At 32.3% G+C, this 23,023-nt stretch overlaps 4 protein-coding genes across 7 annotated transcripts; 2 read left to right on the forward strand and 2 right to left on the reverse strand.

The window, feature by feature from the left end:
- Positions 1-8,381: 8,381 nt before the first annotated feature.
- LOC106412536 (F-box/FBD/LRR-repeat protein At1g13780-like) lies at positions 8,382-10,332 on the forward strand. The gene is made up of 3 exons (XM_013853442.3): positions 8,382-8,555; positions 8,686-9,779; positions 9,865-10,332. Exons 2-3 carry the CDS (start codon positions 8,700-8,702, stop codon positions 10,168-10,170), a joined length of 1,386 nt encoding a protein of 461 aa, XP_013708896.1. The 5' UTR covers positions 8,382-8,555; positions 8,686-8,699; the 3' UTR covers positions 10,171-10,332.
- A 1,505-nt stretch (positions 10,333-11,837) lies between these two features.
- On the forward strand, positions 11,838-15,688 carry LOC106411940 (factor of DNA methylation 4-like). 4 transcript variants are annotated; one of them, XM_048765318.1, is made up of 8 exons: positions 11,841-11,995; positions 12,569-13,769; positions 13,855-14,036; positions 14,131-14,199; positions 14,282-14,560; positions 14,637-14,846; positions 14,932-15,160; positions 15,402-15,688. In XM_048765318.1, the coding sequence occupies exons 2-8, from the start codon at positions 12,575-12,577 to the stop codon at positions 15,482-15,484; spliced, it is 2,247 nt and encodes a 748-aa protein (XP_048621275.1). In that variant the 5' UTR covers positions 11,841-11,995; positions 12,569-12,574; the 3' UTR covers positions 15,485-15,688. The 4 variants fall into 4 exon arrangements, with proteins under 4 accessions (XP_048621276.1, XP_048621275.1, XP_048621272.1 ...); XM_048765315.1 differs by having other exon boundaries at positions 11,845-12,047; XM_048765317.1 differs by having other exon boundaries at positions 11,852-12,174.
- A 75-nt stretch (positions 15,689-15,763) lies between these two features.
- On the reverse strand, positions 15,764-17,653 carry LOC106411941 (cytochrome P450 71B29). Its single transcript, XM_013852810.3, has 2 exons — positions 16,511-17,653; positions 15,764-16,438 (listed from the first exon to the last, which is right to left on the reverse strand). Exons 1-2 carry the CDS (start codon positions 17,390-17,392, stop codon positions 15,851-15,853), a joined length of 1,470 nt encoding a protein of 489 aa, XP_013708264.1. The 5' UTR covers positions 17,393-17,653; the 3' UTR covers positions 15,764-15,850.
- A 1,706-nt stretch (positions 17,654-19,359) lies between these two features.
- On the reverse strand, positions 19,360-21,234 carry LOC106415481 (cytochrome P450 71B28). Its single transcript, XM_013856208.2, has 2 exons — positions 20,262-21,234; positions 19,360-20,116 (listed from the first exon to the last, which is right to left on the reverse strand). Exons 1-2 carry the CDS (start codon positions 21,141-21,143, stop codon positions 19,529-19,531), a joined length of 1,470 nt encoding a protein of 489 aa, XP_013711662.2. The 5' UTR covers positions 21,144-21,234; the 3' UTR covers positions 19,360-19,528.
- Positions 21,235-23,023: the final 1,789 nt, after the last annotated feature.

Raw genomic sequence — 23,023 nt, forward strand, 5'->3', positions numbered from 1 at the left:
ATTTGGGATTGAGATTTAGAAATTAGGATAACAAGAGTTTTTGTTGATATATGGGCATGCTTTTAGAAGTTTTGATCAATAGGTTATATTTTAAAAATAAACTTTTTAAAACTGCTATATTTGGAAAGTTATCATTTTGTAGATAAATATTGTAGATTTGAGATTGTGATTTAGAAATTAGGGTAACAAGAGTTTTTGTTGATAGATGGGTATGCTTTTAGAATTTTTGATCAATTGGTTATAATTTATAAATAAATTTTCCAAAACCTGCTATTTTTAGAAAGTTTTCATTTTTTAGGAAAATATTGTAGATTTGGGATTGTGATTTAGAAATTAGGATAACAAGATTTTTTGTTGATAAATGGGTATACTTTTAGGAATTTTGATCAATAGGTTATATTTTAAAAATAAACTTTTAAAAACTTCTATATTTGGAAAGTTATCATTTTGTAGATAAATATTGTAGATTTGAGATTGTGATTTAGAAATTAGGATAACAAAAGTTTTTGTTGATTGATGGGTATGCTTTTAGAAGTTTTGATCAATAGGTTATATTTTTAAAATAAACTTTTATAAACTGATATATTTGGAAAGTTATCATTTTGTAGATAAATATTGTAGATTTGAGATTGTGATTTAGAAATTAGGATAACAAGAGTTTTAGTAAATAAATGGATATGCTTTTTGAATTTTTGATCAATATTGTGATTTAGAAATTAAGATATGAAGAGTTTTTGTTGATAGACGGGTATACTTTTAGAATTTTCTATCAATTGGTTATAATTTTAAATAAATGGGTATGCTTTTCAATTTTGGATCAATATTGTGATTTAGAAATTAAGATATGAAGAGTTTTTATTGATAGATGAGTATGCTTTTAGAATTTTTGATCAATTGGTTTTAACTTTTAAATAAATTTTCCAAAACCTGCTATTTTTTAGAAATTTTTCATATATTGTAGATTTGGGATTGAGATTTTGAAATTAGGATAACAAGAGTTTTTGTTGATATATGAGCATGCTTTTAGAAGTTTTGATCAATAGGTTATATTTTTAAAATAAACTTTTAAAACTGCTATATTTTGAAAGTTATCTTTTTGTAGATAAATATTGTAGATTTGAGATTGTGATTTAGAAATTAGGATAACAAGAGTTTTTGTAGATAGATGGACATGCTTTTAGAATTTTTGATCAATAGGTTAGAATTTTTAAATAAATTTTCCAAAACCTGGTATTTTTAAAAAGTTATAATTTTGTTGATAAATATTGTAGATTTGAGATTCAAAAATTAACATATGAAGAGTTTTTAGAAAGTTATCATTTTTGTTGATAAATGGGTATGCTTTTAGAATTTTTGATCAATTGGTCATAATTTTTAAATAAATTTTCCAAAACCTGCTATTTTTAGAAAGTTTTCATTTTTTAGGAAAATATTGTAGATTTGGGATTATGATTTAGAAATTAGGATAACAAGATTTTTTGCTGATAAGTGGGCATGGTTTAGAATTTTTGATCAATAGGTTATATTTTTAAAATAAAATTTTAAAACCTGCTATTTTTGGAAAGTTATCAATTTGTTGATAAATATTGTAGATTTGGGATAATGATTTAGAAATGATAACAATAGTTTATGTTGATAGAAGGGTATGCTTTTAGAATTTTTGATCAATAGGCTATATTTTTAAAATAAAATTTTTAAAACTGCTATATTTGGAAAGTTATCATTTTGTAGATAAATATTGCAGATATTAGATTGTGGTTAAGAAATTAGGATAATAAGAGTTTTTGTTGATAGATGGGTATGCTCTTAGAATTTTTGATCAGTATGTTATATCATGAAGATATATTATCTAAAACCAGCTATTTTTGGACAGTTATCATTTTTGTAGAGAAATATTGTAAATCTGGGACTGTGATTTAAAATTTCAGATAACAAGAGTTTTTGTTGATAGATGGGTATGCTTTTAGAATTTTCGATCAATTGGTTATAATTTCTTAATAAATTTTCCAAAACCTGCTATTTTTAGAAAGTTTTCATTTTGTAAGAAAATATTATAGATTTGGGATTGAGATTTAGAAATTAGGATAACAAGAGTTTTTGTCGCTAGATTGGCATGCTTTTAGAATTTTTGAGCAATAGGTTATATTTTTAAAATAAACATTTAAAAACTGCTATATTAGGAAAGTTATTATTTTGTTGATAAATATTGTAGATTTGAGATTGTGATTTAGAAATTAGGATTACAATAGTTTTTGTTGATAGATGAGTATGCTTTTAGAATTTTTGATCAATTGGTTATAATTTTTAAATAAATTTTCCAAAACCTGCTATTTTTAGAAAGTTTTCATTTTGTAGGAAAATATTGTAGATTTGGGATTGAGATTTATAAATTAGGATAACAAGAGTTTTTTTTTGATATATGGGCATGCTTTTAGAAGTTTTGATCAATAGGTTATATTTTTAAAATAAACTTTTAAAAACTGATATATTTGGAAAGTTATCATTTTGTAGATAAATATTGTTGATTTGAGATTTCGATTTAGAAATAAGGATAATAAGAGTTTTTATTGATAGATGGGTATGCTTATTGAATTTTTGATCAGTATGTTATAATGTTTAAATAGATTTCCCAAAACTTGTTATTTTTGGAAATTTATCTTTTTGTAGAAAAACATTGTAGATTTATGATTGTGATTTAGAAATTAGGATAACAAGAGCTTTTGTTGATAGATGGGTATGCTTTTAGAATTTTTGTTCAATAGGCTATATTTTTAAAATAAAATTTTAAGAACTGCTATATTTAGAAAGTTATCAGTTTGTAGATAAATATTGTAGATTTGAGATTGTGATTAAGAATTTAGGATAACAAGAGCTTTTGTTGATAGATGGGTATGTTTTTAAAATTTTCGATCAATATGTTATATCCTGAAGATATATTATCTAAAACCAATTATGTTAGGAAAGTTATCATTTTTGTAGAAAAATATTGTAAATCTGGGATTGTGATTTAAAAACTAGGATAACAAGAGTTTTTGTTGATAGATGAGTATGCTTTTAGAATTTTCGATCAATTGGTTATAATTTCTAAATAAATTTTCCAAAACCTGATATTTTTATAAAGTTTTCATTTTGTAGAAAATATTGTAGAATTGGGATTGAGATTTAGAAATTAGGATAACAAGAGTTTTCGTTGCTAAAAGGGCATGCTTTTAGAGTTTTTGATCAATATGTTATATTTTTAAAATAAACTTTTAAAAACTGCTATATTTGGAAAGTTATCACTTTGTAGATAAATATTGTGGATTTGAGATTGTGATTTAGAAATTAGGATAACAAGAGTTTTTGTTGATAGATGGGTATGCTTTTAGAATTTTTGATCAATTGGTTATAATTTTTAAATAAATTTTCCAAAACCTGCTATTTTTAGAAGTTTTTCATTTTGTAGGAAAATATTGTAGATTTGGGATTGAGATTTAGAAATTAGAATAACAAGAGTTTTTGTTGATATATGGGCATGCTTTTAGAAGTTTTGATCAATGGGTTATATTTTTAAAATAAACTTTTAAAAACTGAAATTTTTGGAAAGTTATCATTTTGTAGAAAAATATTGTAGGTTTGAGATTGTGATTTAGAAATTAGGATAACAAGAGTTTTAGTTGATAGATGGACATGCTTTTAGAATTTTTGATCAATAGGTTATATTTTTAAAATAAACTTTTAAAAACTGCTATATTTGGAAAGTTATCACTTTGTAGATAAATATTGTAGATTTGAGATTGCTATTTAGAAATTAAGATAACAAGAGTTTTTGTTGATAGACGGGTATGCTTTTAAAATTTTTAATCAATTGGTTCTAATTTTTAAATAAATTTTCCAAAACCTGCTATTTTTAGAAAGTTTTCATTTTTTAGGAAATTATTGTAGATTTGGGATTGTGATTTAGAAATTAGGATAACAAGAGTTTTTGTTGATAGATGGGTATGCTTTTAGAATTTTTGATCAATAGGCTATATTTTTAAAATGAAATTTTAAAAACTGTTATATTTGAAAAGTTATCATTTTGTAGATAAATATTGTAGATTTGAGATTGTGATTAATAATTTAGGATAACAAGAGCTTTTGTTGATAGATAGGTATGCTTTTAAAATTTTCGATAAATATGTTATATCTTGAAGATATATTATCTAAAACCAATTATGTTAGGAAAATTATCATTTTTGTCGACAAATATTGTAAATCTGGGATTGTGATTTAAAAATTAGGATAACAAGAGTTTTTGTTGATAGATGAGTATGCTTTTAGAATTTTTGATCAATTGATTATAATTTCTTAATAAATTTTTCAAAACCTGATATTTTTATAAAGTTTTCATTTTGTAGGAAATTATTGTAGATTTGGGATTGAGATTTAGAAATTAGGATAACAAGAATTTTTGTTGCTAGAAGGGCATGCTTTTAGAGTTTTTGATCAATAGGTTATATTTTTAAAATAAACTTTTAAAAACTGCTATATTTGGAAAGTTATCATTTTGTAGATAAATATTGTAGATTTGAGATTGTGATTTAGAAATTAGGATAACAAGAGTTTTTGTTGATAGATGAGTATGCTTTTAGAATTTTTGATCAATTGGTTATAATTTTTTTAAAAAAAATTCAAAACCTGCTATTTTTAGAAAGTTTTCATTTTTTAGGAAAATATTGTAGATTTGGGATTGTGATTTAGAAATTAGGATAACAAGATTTTTTGTTGATAAATGGGTATGCTTTTAGAAATTTTGATCAATAGGTTATATTTTTAAAATTAAATTTTAAAAACTGCTATATTTGGAAAGTTATCATTTTGTAGATAAATATTGTAGATTTGAGATTGTGATTTAGAAATTAGGATAACAAGAGTTTTTGTAGATAAATGTGTATGCTTTTAGAATTTTTGATCCATATTGTGATTTAGAAATTAAAATACGAATAGTTTTTGTTGATAGACGGGTATGCTTTTAGAATTTTCTATCAATTGGTTATAATTTTTAAATAAATTTTCAAAAACCTGCTATCTTTAGAAAATTTTCGTTTTGTAGGAAAATATTGTATATTTGAGATTGAGATTTAGAAATTACGATAACAAGAGTTTTTGTTGATAGATGGGCATGCTTTTAGAAGTTTTGATCAATAGGTTATATTTTTAGAATAAACTTTTAAAAACTGCTATTTTTGGAAAGTTATCATTTTGTAGATAAATATTGTAGATTTGAGATTTCTATTTAGAAATTAAGATAACAAGAGTTTTTGTTGATAGATGGGTGTGCTTTTAGAATTTTCGATCAATTGGTTATAATTTTTAAATAAATTTTCTAAAACCTGCTATTTTTAGAAATTTTTCATTTTGTAGGAAAATATTGTAGATTTGGGATTGAGATTTAGAAATTTGGATAACAAGAGTTTTTGTTGATAGATGAGCATGCTTTTAGAATTTTTGATCAATAGGTTATATTTTTAAAATAAACTTTTAAAAACTGCTATATTTGGAAAGTTATCATTTTGTAGATAAATATTGTAGATTTGAGATTGTGATTTAGAAATTAAGATATGAAGAGTTTTTGTTGATAGATGGGTATGCTTTTAGAATTTTCGATCAATAGGTTATAATTTTTTAATAAATTTTCAAAACCTACTATTTTTAGAAATTTTTCATTTTGTAGGAAAATATTTTAGATTTGGGATTGAGATTTAGAAATTAGGATAACAAGATTTTTTGTTGATAGATGGGCATGCTTTTAGAGTTTTTGATCAATATGTTATATTTTTAAAATAAACTTTTAAAAACTGCTATATTTGGAAAGTTATCATTTTGTAGATAAATATTGTGGATTTGAGATTGTGATGTAGAAATTAGGATAACAAGAGTTTTTGTTGATAGATGAGTATGCTTTTAGAATTTTCGATCAATTGGTTATAATTTTTAAATAAATTTTCCAAAACCTGCTATTTTTATAAAGTTTTCATTTTTTAGGAAACTATTGTAGATTTGAGATTGTGATTTAAAAATTAGGATAACAAGATATTTTATTGATAAATGGGTATGCTTTTAGAAATTTTGATCAATAGGTTATATTTTTAAAATAAAATTTTAAAAACTGCTATATTTGGAAAGTTATCATTTTTTAGATAAATATTGTAGATTTAAGATTGTGATTTAGAAATTAGTATAACAAGAGTTTTTGTAGATAAATAGGTATGATTTTAGAAATTTTTATCAATATATTATATATTGTAGATATATTATCTAAAACCATAGATTGAGATTCTAATTTAAAACACCTTTTCATATGTTTCTTTTAGTTTTTGATCAAGGTGCCTTTTCAGATGCTTTTAATTTTGGAAAAATTTGGAAAAATACCTTCATATGAGTTTATATTTTGAAAATTACACTGCTTATTATTGTTTTTGAAAACTACACTTATTTATAGATAAAATGACCAAAATACCCTATTTAAATGTTTATATGTGTTCTAATATTTAATTTTAAAATGTTTAACAAGTAAATCCAACGACAATCAGGTTTTATATTTTTCTTTTCTTAATAATAATCTTAATATCTATATAAAATCTTATTTAAAATTTTATTCATGCGACAATATATTATTATCTTGTTGGAAATCTCTGTCGTCACCGTCATAATGGAGAAAACTTATTAACCCCCACGCGAGAATGTAACCAATTTTTGAACTTTAAGAAAAAAAATTAAGTATCCATAATCTGAAACACAAGCTCGACTAGATCCACTGTTGCTTCCCCGGCAAAATGCTTTTAAATATTTCATCACTATTCAATATACCTGTTCTTAGGATCTTTTCAGAAACAAAAACCAATCAATCATTACAAACTTCTTTAGCAAATACTAATGATCCCTTGAAGATTTTTTTTGTTTTGATATTAGATCAGACACTCGTGAAAACAATCCAGGATATATAAAAACAAACGGTGCATTGATGTATCTCTTTTCTTTTTGTTTCAGTTTATTAATTACTGTAAATTTGTACTTTGATTAGCATGATTACATGGAAGATAGTATGTTTAAGAACTTTGTGCATATGGGCACATAAGAATTCGTGGAGTTGCAGTTAATTTTATGCCATATTTGAACAGTTTTTTAAGTGTGTAGTTTGCCTATTTTTAATGATGGTTGATGAACTTGTAAAACAGTTCAATCTATTTCGTGAAAAATAGACCCCAACAATATTATGTATTTATCTCAAATATAAATTTTGACACACATAAATAATAATAATATTTTTGTATTTACATTTTAGTTATTTAAATTTGTAATATTAGAATCAGGATAAATATGTTTTATCATATACAATAAAGTGTAGTTTTCAAAAAGAAAAAAGAGAATTGTATTTTTCAAATTTCAAATGATAAACAGTGTATATTTCAAATTATCCCTTTAATTTTTAACGACACACCTTTTTACATTCTTTTCTTTTAACTTCTGAACAACAGACCTTTTTAATTAATTAATTAATACATTCATCTTAATTTTTTTATATACACCACCATCATTGTCTATATATAATAGCACGACATGTTTTTTGTTCTCCGCTGACTTCATTACTTTTTATAGGAAAAAAATAATTCAAATGTTGAGCTTAACATATTTTGTTATTGATTTGATTTGTTATTAGTTTATGGTCGGTTTGCCTCCATAATTTATCTCACAATTTATGTGTGATAAAAACTTAAATATATGAGATATATAAAATAATATAATTTTTGAAAATGTAAAATGAAAATATAACTATTAGATATATCTTTTTACTATATTGTTAAAGCAATTTGGAATTTCAGTAAAAAAATTATATATCTGTGAAAGAGCGGATTAGTTTCCTAGTATTGATAATGAAAAAGATGTATTTTTCCTTAAATAGTCGATTATTAGGGCATCTCCAATCCAACATCATTTTTTCCTCTAAAATGAAATAAAAATAAGTACGAAGTAAATATACTCTAAATCTTATTCTATTTTTCTTTTTATAATAAATTTTACTGCACAAATGGAATAAATTATTTTTTGTTTGTTTATTACTCTATTATGAAATGATAAATGAAGTAGGTTTAAAACATTTTTCTTTAATGAATTTTTCGATGGCAATAAAATGTTTATTTTACTAAAGGAAATATTTAATACTCCAATAAAGACAAACCTTTATTTTTGAAACACTCTTCTGAAGATGGAACCGTAACCGCTTCAAATGTAAAAATACTAAACGATATCGAAAGTTCCATGAATTACAGTCGATTTCCATGAATTTTACAATGACATTTAACATGAAGATTTAACCAATAAAAGAAATATTTATAATATATTCGACGATAAAGACAGCCTTCAATTTCATTTTTGAAACGCTCTCATGGAACCGGAACCGCTTCAACCGTATAAATGCTGAATAATCAGTTCCGTTTTCAGACAAAAAGTTGTCACTTTTCTCTCTCTCTCTCTTTCTCGCTTTCGATCACTCCGGCCGATACAATCCTCCGGCGACTCAAACCCAATCCACGGTGAATTCTTCAGAAACCCCCTACGAATCTTTCGTTTCATTTGTAGTCTAAAGTTTTGTGATTGATTAGAGAAACTCTTTCAATCAAAGATTTCTTTTTTATGCTGTTTGTTGTTTGTTGATGCTCTTAGGGTTTCGTTTGGTGATGTCTGGGCGAGACAGGATCAGCGAATTGCCGGAATGTTTGTTAACTCAAATACTCTCATACCTTCCGACAAATCAATCGGTGCAGACAAGTGTTTTGTCCAAGAGATGGGAGAATCTGTATCTAAGCGTTCCCGGTCTTGACTTAAATTGCTCTGTTATTCCTTATGATGCTGATGAACTGCTCTTAAGCTTCATTGACAAGCTTCTCGAGTTTAGCCCTGAGTCAGTTCTGTTTAAAGTCAAGGTTCAGTGCAGAGACACAATGATAGATGGGTTCAGGGATCGGATCGGTATGATGATTGACCGGGGGACACAGCATCTTGATGTTGTGAGCAGTACCCATTGTTTAGAGGACGACAATTCTCTCTATCCTATTGTTGATATGATGCCTATGAATCTCTACACGAGCAAGACATTGGTTTACTTAAAGCTCTCCTCTTCTGGTCTTATGGATCCTGGTTTGGTTTCCCTGCCTTGTCTTAAATTCATGCATCTTGAAGAAGTCAAATGGCGTGTGCATCTGGAGAAGCTTCTCTCAGGGTGTCCTGTTCTCGAGGAGCTGACTTTGGTGAGGGATCTGGAAGATGATTATGCACGTCGGCATGATGAGTTTATGGCTATGCGTGTGAGGTCTCAGAGCTTGAAGAGTTTTCGTGTGCTGCCGCTTAGGAATGGATATGTCGGTTCGATAGTGAATTGCACACTTGAGATTGATGCTCCAGGGCTAGAGTATATGAGTCTTGGAGAAGATCAATTTGATAGCATTGTGGTAAAGAACCTGACTTCTTTGATCATGGTTAACCTTGATATCAAGTTTGTTGTCGGATTCTGGGTGCTTTTTAATACTTGGGACGTATCAAAGAGCAATGAGATCCGTGATTTTCTCAATGGAATATCGAGTGTTAGACATATGATCATCTCTGCCAAAACAGTGCAGGCCCTTGATCATTACTCAAAAACAGGAATGATTCCAAAGTTCAACAACTTATCCCGTTTAGAAGCAGTGTTTCATAGCAAGTTATTGCAGTTTCTGCCAGCCTTTCTTGAGTGTTGCCCCAATCTGAAACACCTAGTCTTGGTAAAACCATTATTGTCCTTATGTTTTTATGGACATGTGTATTATTGAAAACTCAGCAGTTTGTGTTTGTGTGTTGTTTTTGCAGAAGGTTGTTCATTCAGAGGTGATGAAGGAGGGGTTGGAACTCACAGATGTGCCACGGTGTGTGTCATCGACTCTTGAGTGTGTTGAGATACAAGAAAAATTACAATGCGAGGAAGGGAAGATGAAAGCAACCAGTTACTTTCTTGGAAACTCAGCAGTACTGAAGAAATTTATTCTGAGCCCCACAGCTTATGATCCTCGAAATGTTGTGGAATCAGAAATATACGACAAGGTTAATAAACTCACAAAACGTTCTACAGGATGTGAAATTATCATTCGAGCCATGGAGGAGGTCGTTATCATTTGATGAGTCTTCTTCTTAGTTCTGGTTGGATTCATTTTGACCATTGGTGCTGATACAAGTTCTCCATATTCAGTATGACTCTGCAATCTTCTCTTCCTTTTCTTTTCCAAAAGTCCTAACCTCAGTTTGTTGGATGTCTTTTGGATAAATGATGATCTTGCATTCCCATAAAATTTCAGTTTGGTTACTCTTGGTTTTATATGTTTTAAGTCTATAAAAAAATTAGGTATTATGCAGCTCATTTAAAAAAATTAGATTTTGAACTGCACAAAATATTTAATATTTTTTAATGTCTAATTAATTATGCTATTACACGACAAAAAATATTACATAGACGAATTGGTATGCAACATTGCAACATATTACATGTTAAGAAATATTTACATAGGTATTATGTTTGATTTTGTCTGATTTTAAATAGACATTTTTAAAAAATTAACAAAACATTTGCAATGTTGTTAATGAAAATTGTATCATAAAATATTAATTATTTCGCACTTAAAAAAGCACATAAAAATTTAACTATATTTTAAAATTTATTAAACTATTGACCCAGAATCCATTCACGGTTAACCTAATAGTCTGGTTTGTCGGGTTGAATTAAAAATATTGATTTAAATATTTTTAGTTTTTATTTTTTTATAATATACATTTTTATTCAAATTTACCAAAATGATATATGATGTATGGTTTAACGTAAGCATTTTTTTCTTGTGAATTGTTATTTTTGGTAAAATATTTCTTCAAATCAAATGGTTCATTCAACTTTTGATTTGAATCGTGTGGCCCATATTTGCATAGACAAAATGTATTTACTTATTAGGCGAAATTAATTTGATTCAAAAATGTTTTCTAAATATACCTTAATGAATTTCTAAATGAGGTAAAAATGCAGTGACATTTTCTATAATCATGAACATAAATGTTCGATAGATATTTGCCTTTTTAAAATCTTACAATAATAATTGCGCTATAAAGTTTTTTTACAAATACGCAATGTCTAGACGGATCTAAGAGCAGGATTATCAGGATATTTTTTGGGGTTCTTACCAAAAAGTAAGGGATGGCCCCACCGAAATGCCCAAGAATGGTTGCAAAAATGCTGAAATAAGAATCGAGTCTTGCACTGTTCATGAGTCCTATTGACACGTGGTTGTCCACGATTATTTTTTTTTAATTTTTTTAATTAGATCAAAAAAATAATAATAATAAGAATCCCAAATGGATTTTAGCGTTAATCATGCTCTAACGGTTACTTTATAAATTTCAACATTAATAATGATGATATATAATATTACCATAAAAAAAGCTAGTTTTAGGATATGATAGTTAATATTAAATGTGTTAAGCTTAAGATTAGTATATAGTCGAATTAATTATATATATATAGTATACTTTTAAAAAAAAAATTTACGTAGAAGCAAGTTGGTTCCGACGCAATGTTTTTGTTTTAATAAGATAGATATTTTCATATGAATATCTCAATAGAAATTATAACTGAACTATAAATAAAAACATAGAAAATAGAACATATAGCCGTTTGATTAATTCGGTGTGGAAGCGTTAGACCGAATCAAAGCAAATTCAATTCCAGTTAAGACAACTGAGATTGGTTTATCATGGTTTGGTTTGGTCTACAATGACCATTCCTATGCACGCGCTAGAGGATTAAGCCACACAATCGACGTGTTTGTTCGCTACTCTGCATATTTCGTCTTTCACTTATTCCTCTCCACTCCAACGAGCTTACGTGCGTCTCTCCCACCTGCTCCCAACTCCCAAGGATACTCACACTCGTCGTCATCCTCTTGATCGCTCTCCAAAGAAGTTTCGCATCTCTCTCTCCTCCCGCGTCTTTCCCTTACACTTCTCCTTAAACTGTATCCACAGACATCTGCAAAATTTGTTCTTTCTGAAAATTATTTTATGGGTTTCATTTCGTTTCGTTGATTTACGAGTTTACAGTTCTGAGTCTCTCTTTCTTCGCGTTTTGAGCTCTGTAGAAGAGTAAAGACCTCAACTTTTCTGATCTTCTCTTTTAGTTAGCGAAATGTCGTTGGATTTGAGTTAGGGTTTTGTGTTCTGTAGCTCAGTCTCACTAAAGTTGGTGTCTTTATGATCTCCTGGGTTGTTTCTTACTCTGATCTTTCCAAAGATGTCAACTTTTAGTAAGTTTCTGTAACTGGGTTAGTGAATCTCAGGTTCTGAATGGGTTTTGTGTGTTCTGTAGCTCAGCCTCACTAAAGTTCGTGTCTTTATGATGTTCTCTGTTGTTTTATTACTCTGATCTTTGTAGAAGAGTAAAAACGTCAACTTTTTCATGATCTTCAGGTATAAGGTTCAGTGATTAGTGTGTAATTATGTATTTATACCAAGTTCCTTTGCTTCTTTGTGGTTGCAGGTTGAAATGTATTCAAGAAGAGAGCTGGATGATTTGGAGTACAGATACTACTGTGAGCTGAAAGATGGCACTCGCAAGGTCAAGATCTCTGACTCTCTCTTCAGGTGTCCCTTCTGCTACATTGACCGCAAGCGTGACTACAACTTTGACGACTTGCTTCGTCATGCTTACAACATTAGCGGCAGTTCCCGCACTAAGGATGGCGCTAGACATCTCGCACTTGAGAGATACATGAAGAAGTATCTCCGCCCTCTGGAAAGACCATCATCAGATGTCTCTTCTCTTCCTACAGAGGTGTTAACCGGAAACTGGAAGACTGGTTCTTCAAGTTCTGCTGCAGGGGAAGTGAATAGCAGCGTTGTCAAATCCAGTTCACCACGTATCGCTGAAGCTGAACCTATGTCTGTCTCAGGAGGAGATGATCCTGTACCAAGCGGTGAAGAAAGACAGATGTTTTCTCCTAAACCCAGCTCCTCTTTGAGCAACCAAGACAGTACACACCCTTCCAAGAGAGCTTGCCTCACTGCTGGTGCTAAAGAGAGTGAAAAACCTGTCCAACAGAGTGGTCTCAGCCATGGTGCTCCAAGATATCCTCAGAGGCGTGATCGTTTGGCTGCTCGAAATGATGGTCTGATGTTTGTGCATCCATGGAAAGGGATCTTGGCCAACATCAGTAGAATTTATAATGAGAAAACAGGCAAGTTCGCTGGCGAGAGTGGAAGCAAAATTAGGGAAGAGTTTATTAGCAAAGGGTTTAACCCCCACAAAGTGGAGCCACTGTGGAACGGCAGAGTTGGTTTCACAGGTTTTGCGATTGTTTACTTCGGCAAAGACTGGGAAGCTTACAGGAACGCCACCATGTTTGAGAAGCACTTTGAAGTCAATCAGTGTGGGAAGAGAGACTACGATTCTGCACGTGATCTTGGTGAAGAGCTTTACGGTTGGATAGCGAAAAAGGAGGACTATTATTCGAGAACTGTAGTTGGAGACCACCTCAGGAAGCAAGGGGACTTGGTGACTGTTTCTGGAAAAGAAGCAGAGCAACAAAGAAGGGCATTCACGCTTGTCTCCAACTTGGAAAACACACTCGAGACCAAAAGCACTAACCTTGAAGAGATAGAGAGCAAGTACAAAGAAACCAGTACAGAGCTTCAGAGGAGTATGAAAGAGAAGGATGAAATGATCAACGCTCATAATGAAAGTAATGTTTTTCTCTCTCTTACTTACTGATGAAATTAAATTAGTATTCTGAAGCTTAATCTGTTTTTAACTTTTTCAATGTTTAGAGATGAGTAGCATGCAGCAAAAGGCGCGTGATTATTTGGCGAGTGTGAAAAATGAACATGAGAAGGCAGCTCAGCATCTGGAAGCTCAAAGGAAAGAGTTTGAAGAGAGGGAGAGATATCTTGATAAATGTCAAACGCTGAACAAAACTGAGCGACGAAAGCTTCAATGGCAAAAACAGAAGGTAATGTTCAACATCCTTTGTACAAATCCTTTTTTTTTTTTTTGTTAAAGTTTGCGCAATGATTTGTGATGAAATCTTTTAATTTGTTTGTCAGAACTTAATGGCTACTGAAGAGCAAAACAAAGCTGATGAAGAAATGACGAGATTGGCAAAACAGCAACAGGTATAGGCTTTTTTCTTTTATTGCATGGATAATGTTGAAGTTGCAGTGTCTGTTTTGATTTGCTGGATGTGTTGTTTTACAGAGGGAGAAAGATGAGTTACGTGAGAGAGTCAAAAATTTGGAGAAGAAACTGGATGATGAGCTGGCACGGGAGCTGGAGATAGAGAGAATGAGGGGTGGGCTGCAGGTGATGGGACACATGGAAGATCCTGATATGAAGGAAGAGATAGAAAAGACTAAAGAAAAACTAAAGGAGAAAGAGGAGGAGTCTGAATACCAAGAGTCACTCTATCAGGCTCTTGTTGTTAAACATGGCTACACTAACGATGAGCTTCAGGATGCTCGCAAGGCTTTGATCAGAGTAAGCAACAGTACTCTCTCCCTATGTGCTTTGCCATTTGATGTTATGATACTAACCATGGTTAAGCTTTGTGCAGTCAATGCAAGAGTTGACATTACGTGGTCAGATATCTGTGAAGAGAATGGGAGCATTGGATGAGAAACCGTTCCAGAAACTAGCCAAAGAGAGATATCCAGCTGAAGAAGCTGATGTTGAAGCAGCAACGCTCTGTTCCTTGTGGGACAACCACTTGAGAGACTCGGCTTGGCATCCGATTAAGGTCATCCAAATAGACGGAATCCACAAGGTACCAACAATACAATACACCTCTTCTTTTCTTGTCTTCTCTCTTAAACAATGCTCTTAGACTGTCTACAATTTTTTTTTGGCAGGAGGTGCTGAATGAAGAAGATGAGAAGCTGAAGGAACTGAAGAAAGAGCTGGGGGATGAAGTGTTTGAAGCTGTGACACAAGCGCTGATGGAGAGGAACGAGTATAATGGAAGTGGGAGGTACATAGTGCCTGAGCTTTGGAACTTCAAAGAGGGAAGAAAGGCTACTCTCAAAGAAGGTGTAGTTTATCTGATGAACTTGTGGAAGCACTTGAAGCCAAAGCCAAAGCGTAAGTAACAAGCAAAAAAAGAATCTGAAACCGAGGTTGTTGCTGATGGGTTGATACTCGTATATTAAGACTTATAAGTGAGTTTTAATGATTTATATTCCACAAGAGTAGTGAGACAGTTGTTAAGGTGAGATCTTGGATGCAGATGTTTATAATCTAATGTGCTTGGTTTATGACTTCGTTCCCCTGAATTACATATAACAAACAGCTTTAACCAAGTTGCTTTGCTCTACTTGTATAGGAGTTCCAGCTGGACTGTCCGTCCCTGGGTTCGAGCCTTGGCCACTGCGGAATTTACACGTGGGCTGCAGCACCCGAGACTGAAGACCGTTACACGGTGAGCCACATGGTGACGCCCTGGCAGCGTCCATGCTCACTTCGGTCTCTAGTCTGGACCACCTCAGTGGGGCCAGGATATTCGGTTAGCAAAAAAAAAAAAAAACAAACAGCTATTTAAAAATGTTTACAACGCTTATTTGGTTTGCTTCATGTGTCATGAAGACGCAATAAGTAAGAAAATGTTTATAACTGTGGTAGTTGCTAGTTTTTATAAAAGCATAAGTACAAATCTACCAACAAGTGCATGCCGAAAGCATTAAACACAGTTCTTAAAAGATGTTTCTGATGAAAGTTGGAGCTTAGTGTGACAAGACGTGTTGCACAAGAAATGAAAAGTACATTATCAGATTTTCAGTGGCGAGTAACTTGAACGAGGTCAAGAGCAATATCGTTGTCTTTAATGATCCTCTCAGCTTCTACCTCTTCCGGCAATCCCCAATCGAAAAAGTAAAGTAAATTTAACAACCCTAATTCAACAAGTGTGATTCCCATTGCCATCCCTGGACAGATTCTCCGACCAGAACCAAACGGTAATAGCTCAAAGTTCAATCCCTTGTAATCTATTGAACTGTCAAGAAACCTGTCAGGATCAAACTCATCAGGGTTTTTCCACACGTTCGGGTCACGTGCTATCGCGTAAGCGTTGATCAAGATCTGTCTCTTTTTGGGAACATCATAGCCTTGGATCTTGATGTGAGACATTGTCTCTCTCGGTAGCAAAAGTGGAGCTGCTGGGTGTAACCGGAATATCTCCTTCACCATTAGCTTAAAGTAGTGAAGCTTGTTTAGATCCTCTTCTGTGATTCTCTCTTTCTTGTCCCCAAGTGTTGTCCGAATCTCATCTTGTACTTTCTTCATCACTCTAGGGCTTCTGATAAGTTCTGTCATTGCCCATATCATTGTGAAGGCGCTTGTGCTAACCCCTGCAATAAATATGTCCTGGTAATAAAATATACCGTGAGTCACAAGTCTTTGACAAATCTTTCTCAAAATAGAAACAAAAAACATTACCGAGATCATTCCTTTCAGATGATCCGTGGTGAGCTTGAACGAGTCTCCATCTCTCTCTTGCTCCATCATATCGATCATCACGTTGATTATACCATACCTCTCTCCATCTCTTCTCACAGGCTTAAGATGATCATTGAGAATGTTCTGAAAGAAAGTGTCAAGCTCCGAGAAAACATGATCCAGCCTCTTGTTCTGACCAGAGATCCAGTCCATGAATCTACCGATCCCTCCAGGGAAAAAGTCAGAGAACATAGAAGTCATCTCGAGTATCTCCGACTTGTGCACAAGATCCACGATGCTATCTTCATCTATGAACTCACACTCATGTAGATTTATCCCAAACGCGATCCTACATACAATACTTCCAACTAATGCGTGAAGGGTTCTCTTCAGACTTACCAGAGATTGCTTTGAAGCAGAGTCCATCAGTTTCTTGACCAACAAGTCATTCTCTTCCTCTCTTATATACCTAAAAGAGTGAAACTTTTTTGTGGTGAAGAGCTCGATCACTGAGAGCTTTCGCATCGCCTTCCATTCTTCGCCATAAGGAGCGAATCCGATGTCTTTAAAGTTGTAAGAGATCTTTCTTGTCCCTTCTGTCTCTGGTCGGCTACAACAGTCTAGGTCGTGGATCTTGAGTACTTCCTCCGCTGCTTCTTTAGATGAGATCACCACCACGGGAACGAAGCCAAAACGCATAAGCATCACTGGTCCGTAGTTTTGGGAGAGGTTCCGGGGAGGTAGCTCATGGAGTTGGTGTAAGTTTCCGATGATCGGAAGCTTCTTTGGTCCCGGAGGCAGATTCCATTTCGAAGGTTTGAGATTTTTCAAGAAGATTAAGAAAAGAGGTAAGAGGAAAAAGAGACAGAGGAACATTGCCATTTTCGTTGCTCTTTCTTTCTTTTGTTTCTTCTTTAGGTTTTTGTTACTCTTTGTTATACTAAGTTGAAGAATTTAAGTATTTAACAATTTATTTATACATAGTTACTATATTTTACAATAAATATGGGTATTTTGCTAATAATTGAAGATGATCCAATTGTAATCGATTAAAATAAAAAAAACCAGGCCGAGAAAAAAAGTAATAAAGAAACCACAACTCTTTCGTGTTCTAGAGGTGGATTCATGATTGACACGAATCAATCTTTGAATATATAGAAAAATCCAAAACCAATCTTGATATAAAATGACCTAGAGGGTAAAGTCAACTGTTTCTTTCACTAGTGCAAGTTAATTGTATATATTAATATAAAACCATTTATTTTTTATTACCAAGTGTTAATTATTCCAAAGTTCAGTTTTATACTTTTATAGTTTATTATAATCTTATTGAGAATTTAATAATCAGATTTTGCATAAAGGCCTTGTTCTACGTTTTCTACAAATGTTGACTAAAAATCTGATCTTGTCCTTCTAACTAATTATAAGTACTTAGAGATTTATAATGAAATTGATAAATAGAAGATTATCATAAGGTTTAATAAGATTAGCCTCTTGTTGAGAAGCTAAAAAAGCGTATTAGTCTCTGGACAAATCGTTTTTTATCTAGGGCTGGGAGACTGCAACTTATAAAATCCGTGCTCATGAGCATTATAAACTTCTGGATGTCATCTTTTTGCCTTCCAGGAGAATGTCTGAAGGAGATTAATAGTTTGTGCTCAGCTTTTCTCTGGACAGGTCCGGAGTTGAACGCTAGAAAAGCAAAGATTGCTTGGGAGGTGGTCACGACAAAGATAGATGAAGGGGGTCTGGGTCTACGGCCACTGAAAGAAGTTAATGCAGTTTGTTGTCTGAAGCTAATATGGAGGGTCACATCTTCTCACTCTCTATGGGCTAGGTGGGTTAAAGAATATCTATTCAAGGGAAAGACGTTCTGGGCAGTTCATTCAAACTCAACGCTAGGATCATGGGTATGGCGTAAACTGTTGAAGTATCGCGATAAAGCGAAAGAGTTTCATCACATTGAAGTTAACAATGGACGTGGTACCTCATTCTGGTTCGATGAATGGTCAGATATGGGTCGCTTATTTGACATTGTGGGAGCAAGGGGTTGTATTGATATGGGAATCTCTTTTACCGCAACGGTGGAATCTGCTATGACTCGTCGCCCACGGCGACATAGATATGATCTTTATGTTATGATTGAGGAAGCATTGAATAAACAGAGGAGCAAAATGAATCCTGGGAAAGATGTTGTGTTATGGAAACACAATCTGAACACTTTCAAACCAAAGTTTGACACAAAAAGCACTTGGCTGTTGATTCGTGACTCAAAACCGGAAGTTAGCTGGTACTCTACTGTCTGGTTCCCTTCCTCCACTCCGAAATACAGTTTCATGGTCTGGATTGCGATGCATAATCGGTTATCCACTGGAGACAAAATGCTCCTCTGGAACTCTGGACTAAACCCTGGCTGTGTTTTATGTCAACATCAACTGGAAACCAGGGAACACTTGTTCTTTGAATGTAGCTACTCCCTAGAGATATGGCAGAACCTGACTCGCAACATCCTGCCTTCCAGATTTTCTTCTCGGTGGCAAGATATCAGTGAGTTACTGTCAGATAATACCCAGCCGATGCTACAGATCTATCTCCTGAGATATAGCTTTCAAGTGATCCTCTACACAGTTTGGAGAGAACGGAACAATCGTAGGCATGGAGATTCCCCAACACCGGCCTCCGTAATGATCAAGACTATTGATAGACAGATTCGAAACCAGTGTCTCTTGTTGGGTTCAAGGAGGGCTCGACGTTACGGAACTATTCTTCAGGCTTGGTTTGCCACACGATAGAAGCTTTGGAAAATCTGTTTCTTTTCAAAAACCTCAAAATCTCAAATTTCAAGTAGCTTAGTCTGTAAAACATAACTTTTTCTGAATAAATTTTACATATTATTCAAAAAAAAAAATAATATTCTTAATACTTAAAACTTAAAAGGCAGCTCTAGTTCAGAATCAAGCTTAATATAGCACAAACATTTGATAACCCATATATAAGAAGTTGCCAAAAACCAAATATTTAGGGAAGAATAACTTGAACGAGGTCAAGAGCAACTTCATCTCCGGTGGTGATCTTCTCGGCTGGTTCTTTCTCCGGCAATCCCCAGTCGAAGAAATAAAGCAAGTTTAAAAGTCCAAACTCAACAATGACAATCCCCATCGCCATCCCTGGACAGATTCTCCGACCAGAACCAAACGGTAAAAGCTCAAAGTTTAATCCCCTGTAATCTATTGAACTATCTACAAACCTATCAGGATCAAACTCATCAGGGTTTTTCCACACGTTCGGATCACGTGCTATCGCGTAAGCATTGATCAAGATCTGTGTTTTTTTGGGAATATCATAGCCTTGGATCTTGATGTGAGACATTGTCTCTCTTGGTAACAAAAGTGGAGCTGCTGGGTGTAACCTAAATATCTCCTTGACCATTAGCTTAAAGTAGTGAAGCTGGTTTAGATCTTCTTCTGTGAGACTCTCTTTCTTGTCTCCAAGTGTTGTCCGAATCTCATCTTGTACTTTCTTCATCACTCTAGGGTTTCTGATCAACTCAGTCATTGCCCATATCATTGTGGATGCGCTTGTGCTAACCCCTGCTAGAAAAATGTCCTGACATAACACAAAAACATGTTACAAATGAACGTTTTAAATTGTAATAATATTTAGAATCGTTAGTAATATTTCTCAAAGTTTTGTACTATCATAATTATCTATAGTTAAATAAAAGTTAAATTAATATCCTGTTTTTGATTACCGATATCATTCCTTTGAGATGATATGTGGTGATCTTGAAAGAGTCTTGCTTCCTCATCATATCTATCATCACATCGATAATATCTGACCCCTCTTGTACTCTTCTTCCAGGCTTAAGATGATCATCGAGAACATTCTGAAAGAACGTGTCGAGTTCCGAGAAAGCATTCTCTAGTCTCTTTGTCTGCCCAGTGAACAAATCTATGAGTTCACCGATTCTTCCGGGAAACAAGTCAGAGAACATAGAAGTTCTCGTGAGCAGCTCAGACCTTTGCACAATATCAGCTATACCATCTTCATCGATGAACTCACTTTCATGTAGATTCTGCCCTAGCCCTACTCTACAGACAATACTCCCGACTAGCGTATAAAGGGTTTTCTTCAGACTCACCAGAGATTCACTCGAAGCAGATTCAGAGATTTTCTTGACCAGCAAGTCATTCTCTTCCTCTCTAACATACCTAAAGGACTGAATCTTTTTCGAGCTGAAGAGCTCCACCACCGAGAGCTTTCTCATGGCCCTCCACTCCTCACCGTAAGGAGCAAACCCGATGTCTTTGGAGTTGTAAGAGATCATTCTGATCCCGGCAGTCTCTGGTCGGTTACAACACTCAAGATCGTGAGTCTTGAGCACATCCTCTGCTGCTTCTTTTGATGAGATCACGACCATGGGGACAAATCCGAAGCGGAGATGCACCACTGGTCCGTACTTTTGGGAGAGGTTCCTACGGTTCCTGGGATGTAGTTCTCCGCGTTGGTGTAAGTTTCCGATGATCGGAAGCTTCGGTGGGCCCGGAGGAAGATTCCATTTCGAGGGTTGAAGTTTTCTCAAGAAGATAAAGATAAGAGGTAAGAGGCAGAGGAAACAGAGAGAGATTGACATGTTCCGCCGTGTCCTGTTTTTGTTTCTTTCAGTCTTTTGTATTTTAATCGAAGAGCTTAACCACTACTCCATTATAAAATTGCTAACTTTATCTTATTTATTTCTTTTTCCATTAGATATTTTCATAAAGGGCAATTATTGATTCGTCATATGAGTGTGGGAGTCGCTGTCGGTAATAATCCAACGTAATCGATTAAATAAGTAGTCATTTTGAATTTTGATTACCTGAGAACATTTCCTTTAATGAAAATACCTTTTATATTATTTTACTAATATGTTATTAACATCCCTTAATATTAATAATTGAGAAACATTACAACATTGTTTTGTAGTCACGTGTCACCATGAAAATGAAATTCAGAATTTTTAGAGAAATAAGTTGGCCCATCTTAATTTATATTATATTTTTTATTAAATTACCTACTAAATTGATAAATACTGTACAAAAGAATATTCTCGCACTTTCCTTGAATAAAAGCTACAGAATTGTCTAATATGATTAACGTATATATGACAATTAATGATTATGAATAATAAATATTTGATAATAATTTTGTATCTTATCTTCTTTTTTTTTTAATTTTATATTATTAAAAGATATTAAACAACCACATTAACCATATAATAAAAAAATATTGTTTTTCTTATATGTTATATTTTGAATTTTTAAAACGACTATAAATTACTAAAAACGTTAAATGTCTCACACTAAAATTTTGTGATTAATGGTTTAATTTTTGGTAATAACAAGATACAAATGATCATAAATCGTATAAATATGAAGTCTCATTTACTAGACATTCATATTATATATTAATATAGTTTAAAATTAAACTATATAACATAGAAAAATACTTAAATATCATAATTTCTAAATTTGTCTTGAAAAATATTGAGACCTTAATATTTTAATTTTGAAATTTGCATTCAAAAATTGCACATTAAAAATTTTGTGTTTATCATATGAGTATGAATTTTTAATAATAAATATTTATATTAAAATATACTATATATCTATGTCCATGTCATTGAAATTTAGTTATATACCATATAAAATAAATAAAATGATTGGTTTTGATTTATTTACCAAAAAAGTATCGTAAATAAACAAGATGTATTATTTTGATTTATGTCTTTACTCTAACTTAATTATATACATAATACATAAATGAACACATAAATAATAATATAAAAAATATTTTTATATATAACATTCATTCCGTGCAATTGCGCGGGTCTTAAGCTAGTATACAAAATTAGACAACTCTTACTATGACATGTATCACGAATATTTGGAAATTTTATGGATGAAGTATCTACTGAAAATTCGGTTTGCAATGGAGGTGGTCTAAAAGGTGCAAACTTATAAGTTGTATTCCGATCATTTATTAACTAGAGACGTCAAATGATGTTCAAAAAAAAAAAAAAACTAGAGACGTCAAATGGCTCCTTTCATATAAACTGAACCTCATTTAACTTTTTTATAAAACCTGATAAAACTTATTAGTGCACTAGCTATATTGAATTAACAATAATGATGGTGTACTGTTCTATTCCATTTTATTACTGTTGTTATTACTTACAAATATGTTAATTAGTTGTAGCTCTTGTATGTCTTGGTTTATATTTGCTGTCAAGACTCAAAAGTATATTGATCATTTAGAGTGAGAAAAACGATCACTACTCGCTAGATATGGGGAATCAAGTGAAATGGCCTAACTATCAAAGTTGGATTGGTCACGATCACTTAGGACAAGGAGACGGATACTCAACAAAGTGCAAATCTCCGAGTGGTTGGAAGTATATTTTCTTGAATAAGAAGAGGAATACAATACTTTCATGCTACGTAGTACGTACTACGAGTCTACGAAGAAAAATTA

The sequence above is a fragment of the Brassica napus genome, chromosome C8 (assembly GCF_020379485.1).
Source record: "Brassica napus cultivar Da-Ae chromosome C8, Da-Ae, whole genome shotgun sequence".
Classification (NCBI taxonomy): domain Eukaryota; kingdom Viridiplantae; phylum Streptophyta; class Magnoliopsida; order Brassicales; family Brassicaceae; genus Brassica; species Brassica napus.

Excerpts from the sequence above, each read along its gene's own strand:
- LOC106411941 (XM_013852810.3), bottom strand. The coding sequence starts at position 17,392 with ATGGCAATGTTCCTCTGTCTCTTTTTCCTCTTACCTCTTTTCTTAATC. Across the intron at positions 16,439-16,510 it reads ATCTGAAAGGAATGATCTCG|GACATATTTATTGCAGGGGT; the intron begins GTAATGTTTTTT and ends TTTTATTACCAG.
- LOC106412536 (XM_013853442.3), top strand. The coding sequence starts at position 8,700 with ATGTCTGGGCGAGACAGGATCAGCGAATTGCCGGAATGTTTGTTAACT. Across the intron at positions 9,780-9,864 it reads ATCTGAAACACCTAGTCTTG|AAGGTTGTTCATTCAGAGGT; the intron begins GTAAAACCATTA and ends TTGTTTTTGCAG.
- LOC106411940 (XM_048765318.1), top strand. The coding sequence starts at position 12,575 with ATGTATTCAAGAAGAGAGCTGGATGATTTGGAGTACAGATACTACTGT. Across the intron at positions 14,847-14,931 it reads AAATAGACGGAATCCACAAG|GAGGTGCTGAATGAAGAAGA; the intron begins GTACCAACAATA and ends TTTTTTTGGCAG. Across the intron at positions 15,161-15,401 it reads CTTGAAGCCAAAGCCAAAGC|GAGTTCCAGCTGGACTGTCC; the intron begins GTAAGTAACAAG and ends CTACTTGTATAG.
- LOC106415481 (XM_013856208.2), bottom strand. The coding sequence starts at position 21,143 with ATGTCAATCTCTCTCTGTTTCCTCTGCCTCTTACCTCTTATCTTTATC. Across the intron at positions 20,117-20,261 it reads ATCTCAAAGGAATGATATCG|GACATTTTTCTAGCAGGGGT; the intron begins GTAATCAAAAAC and ends GTGTTATGTCAG.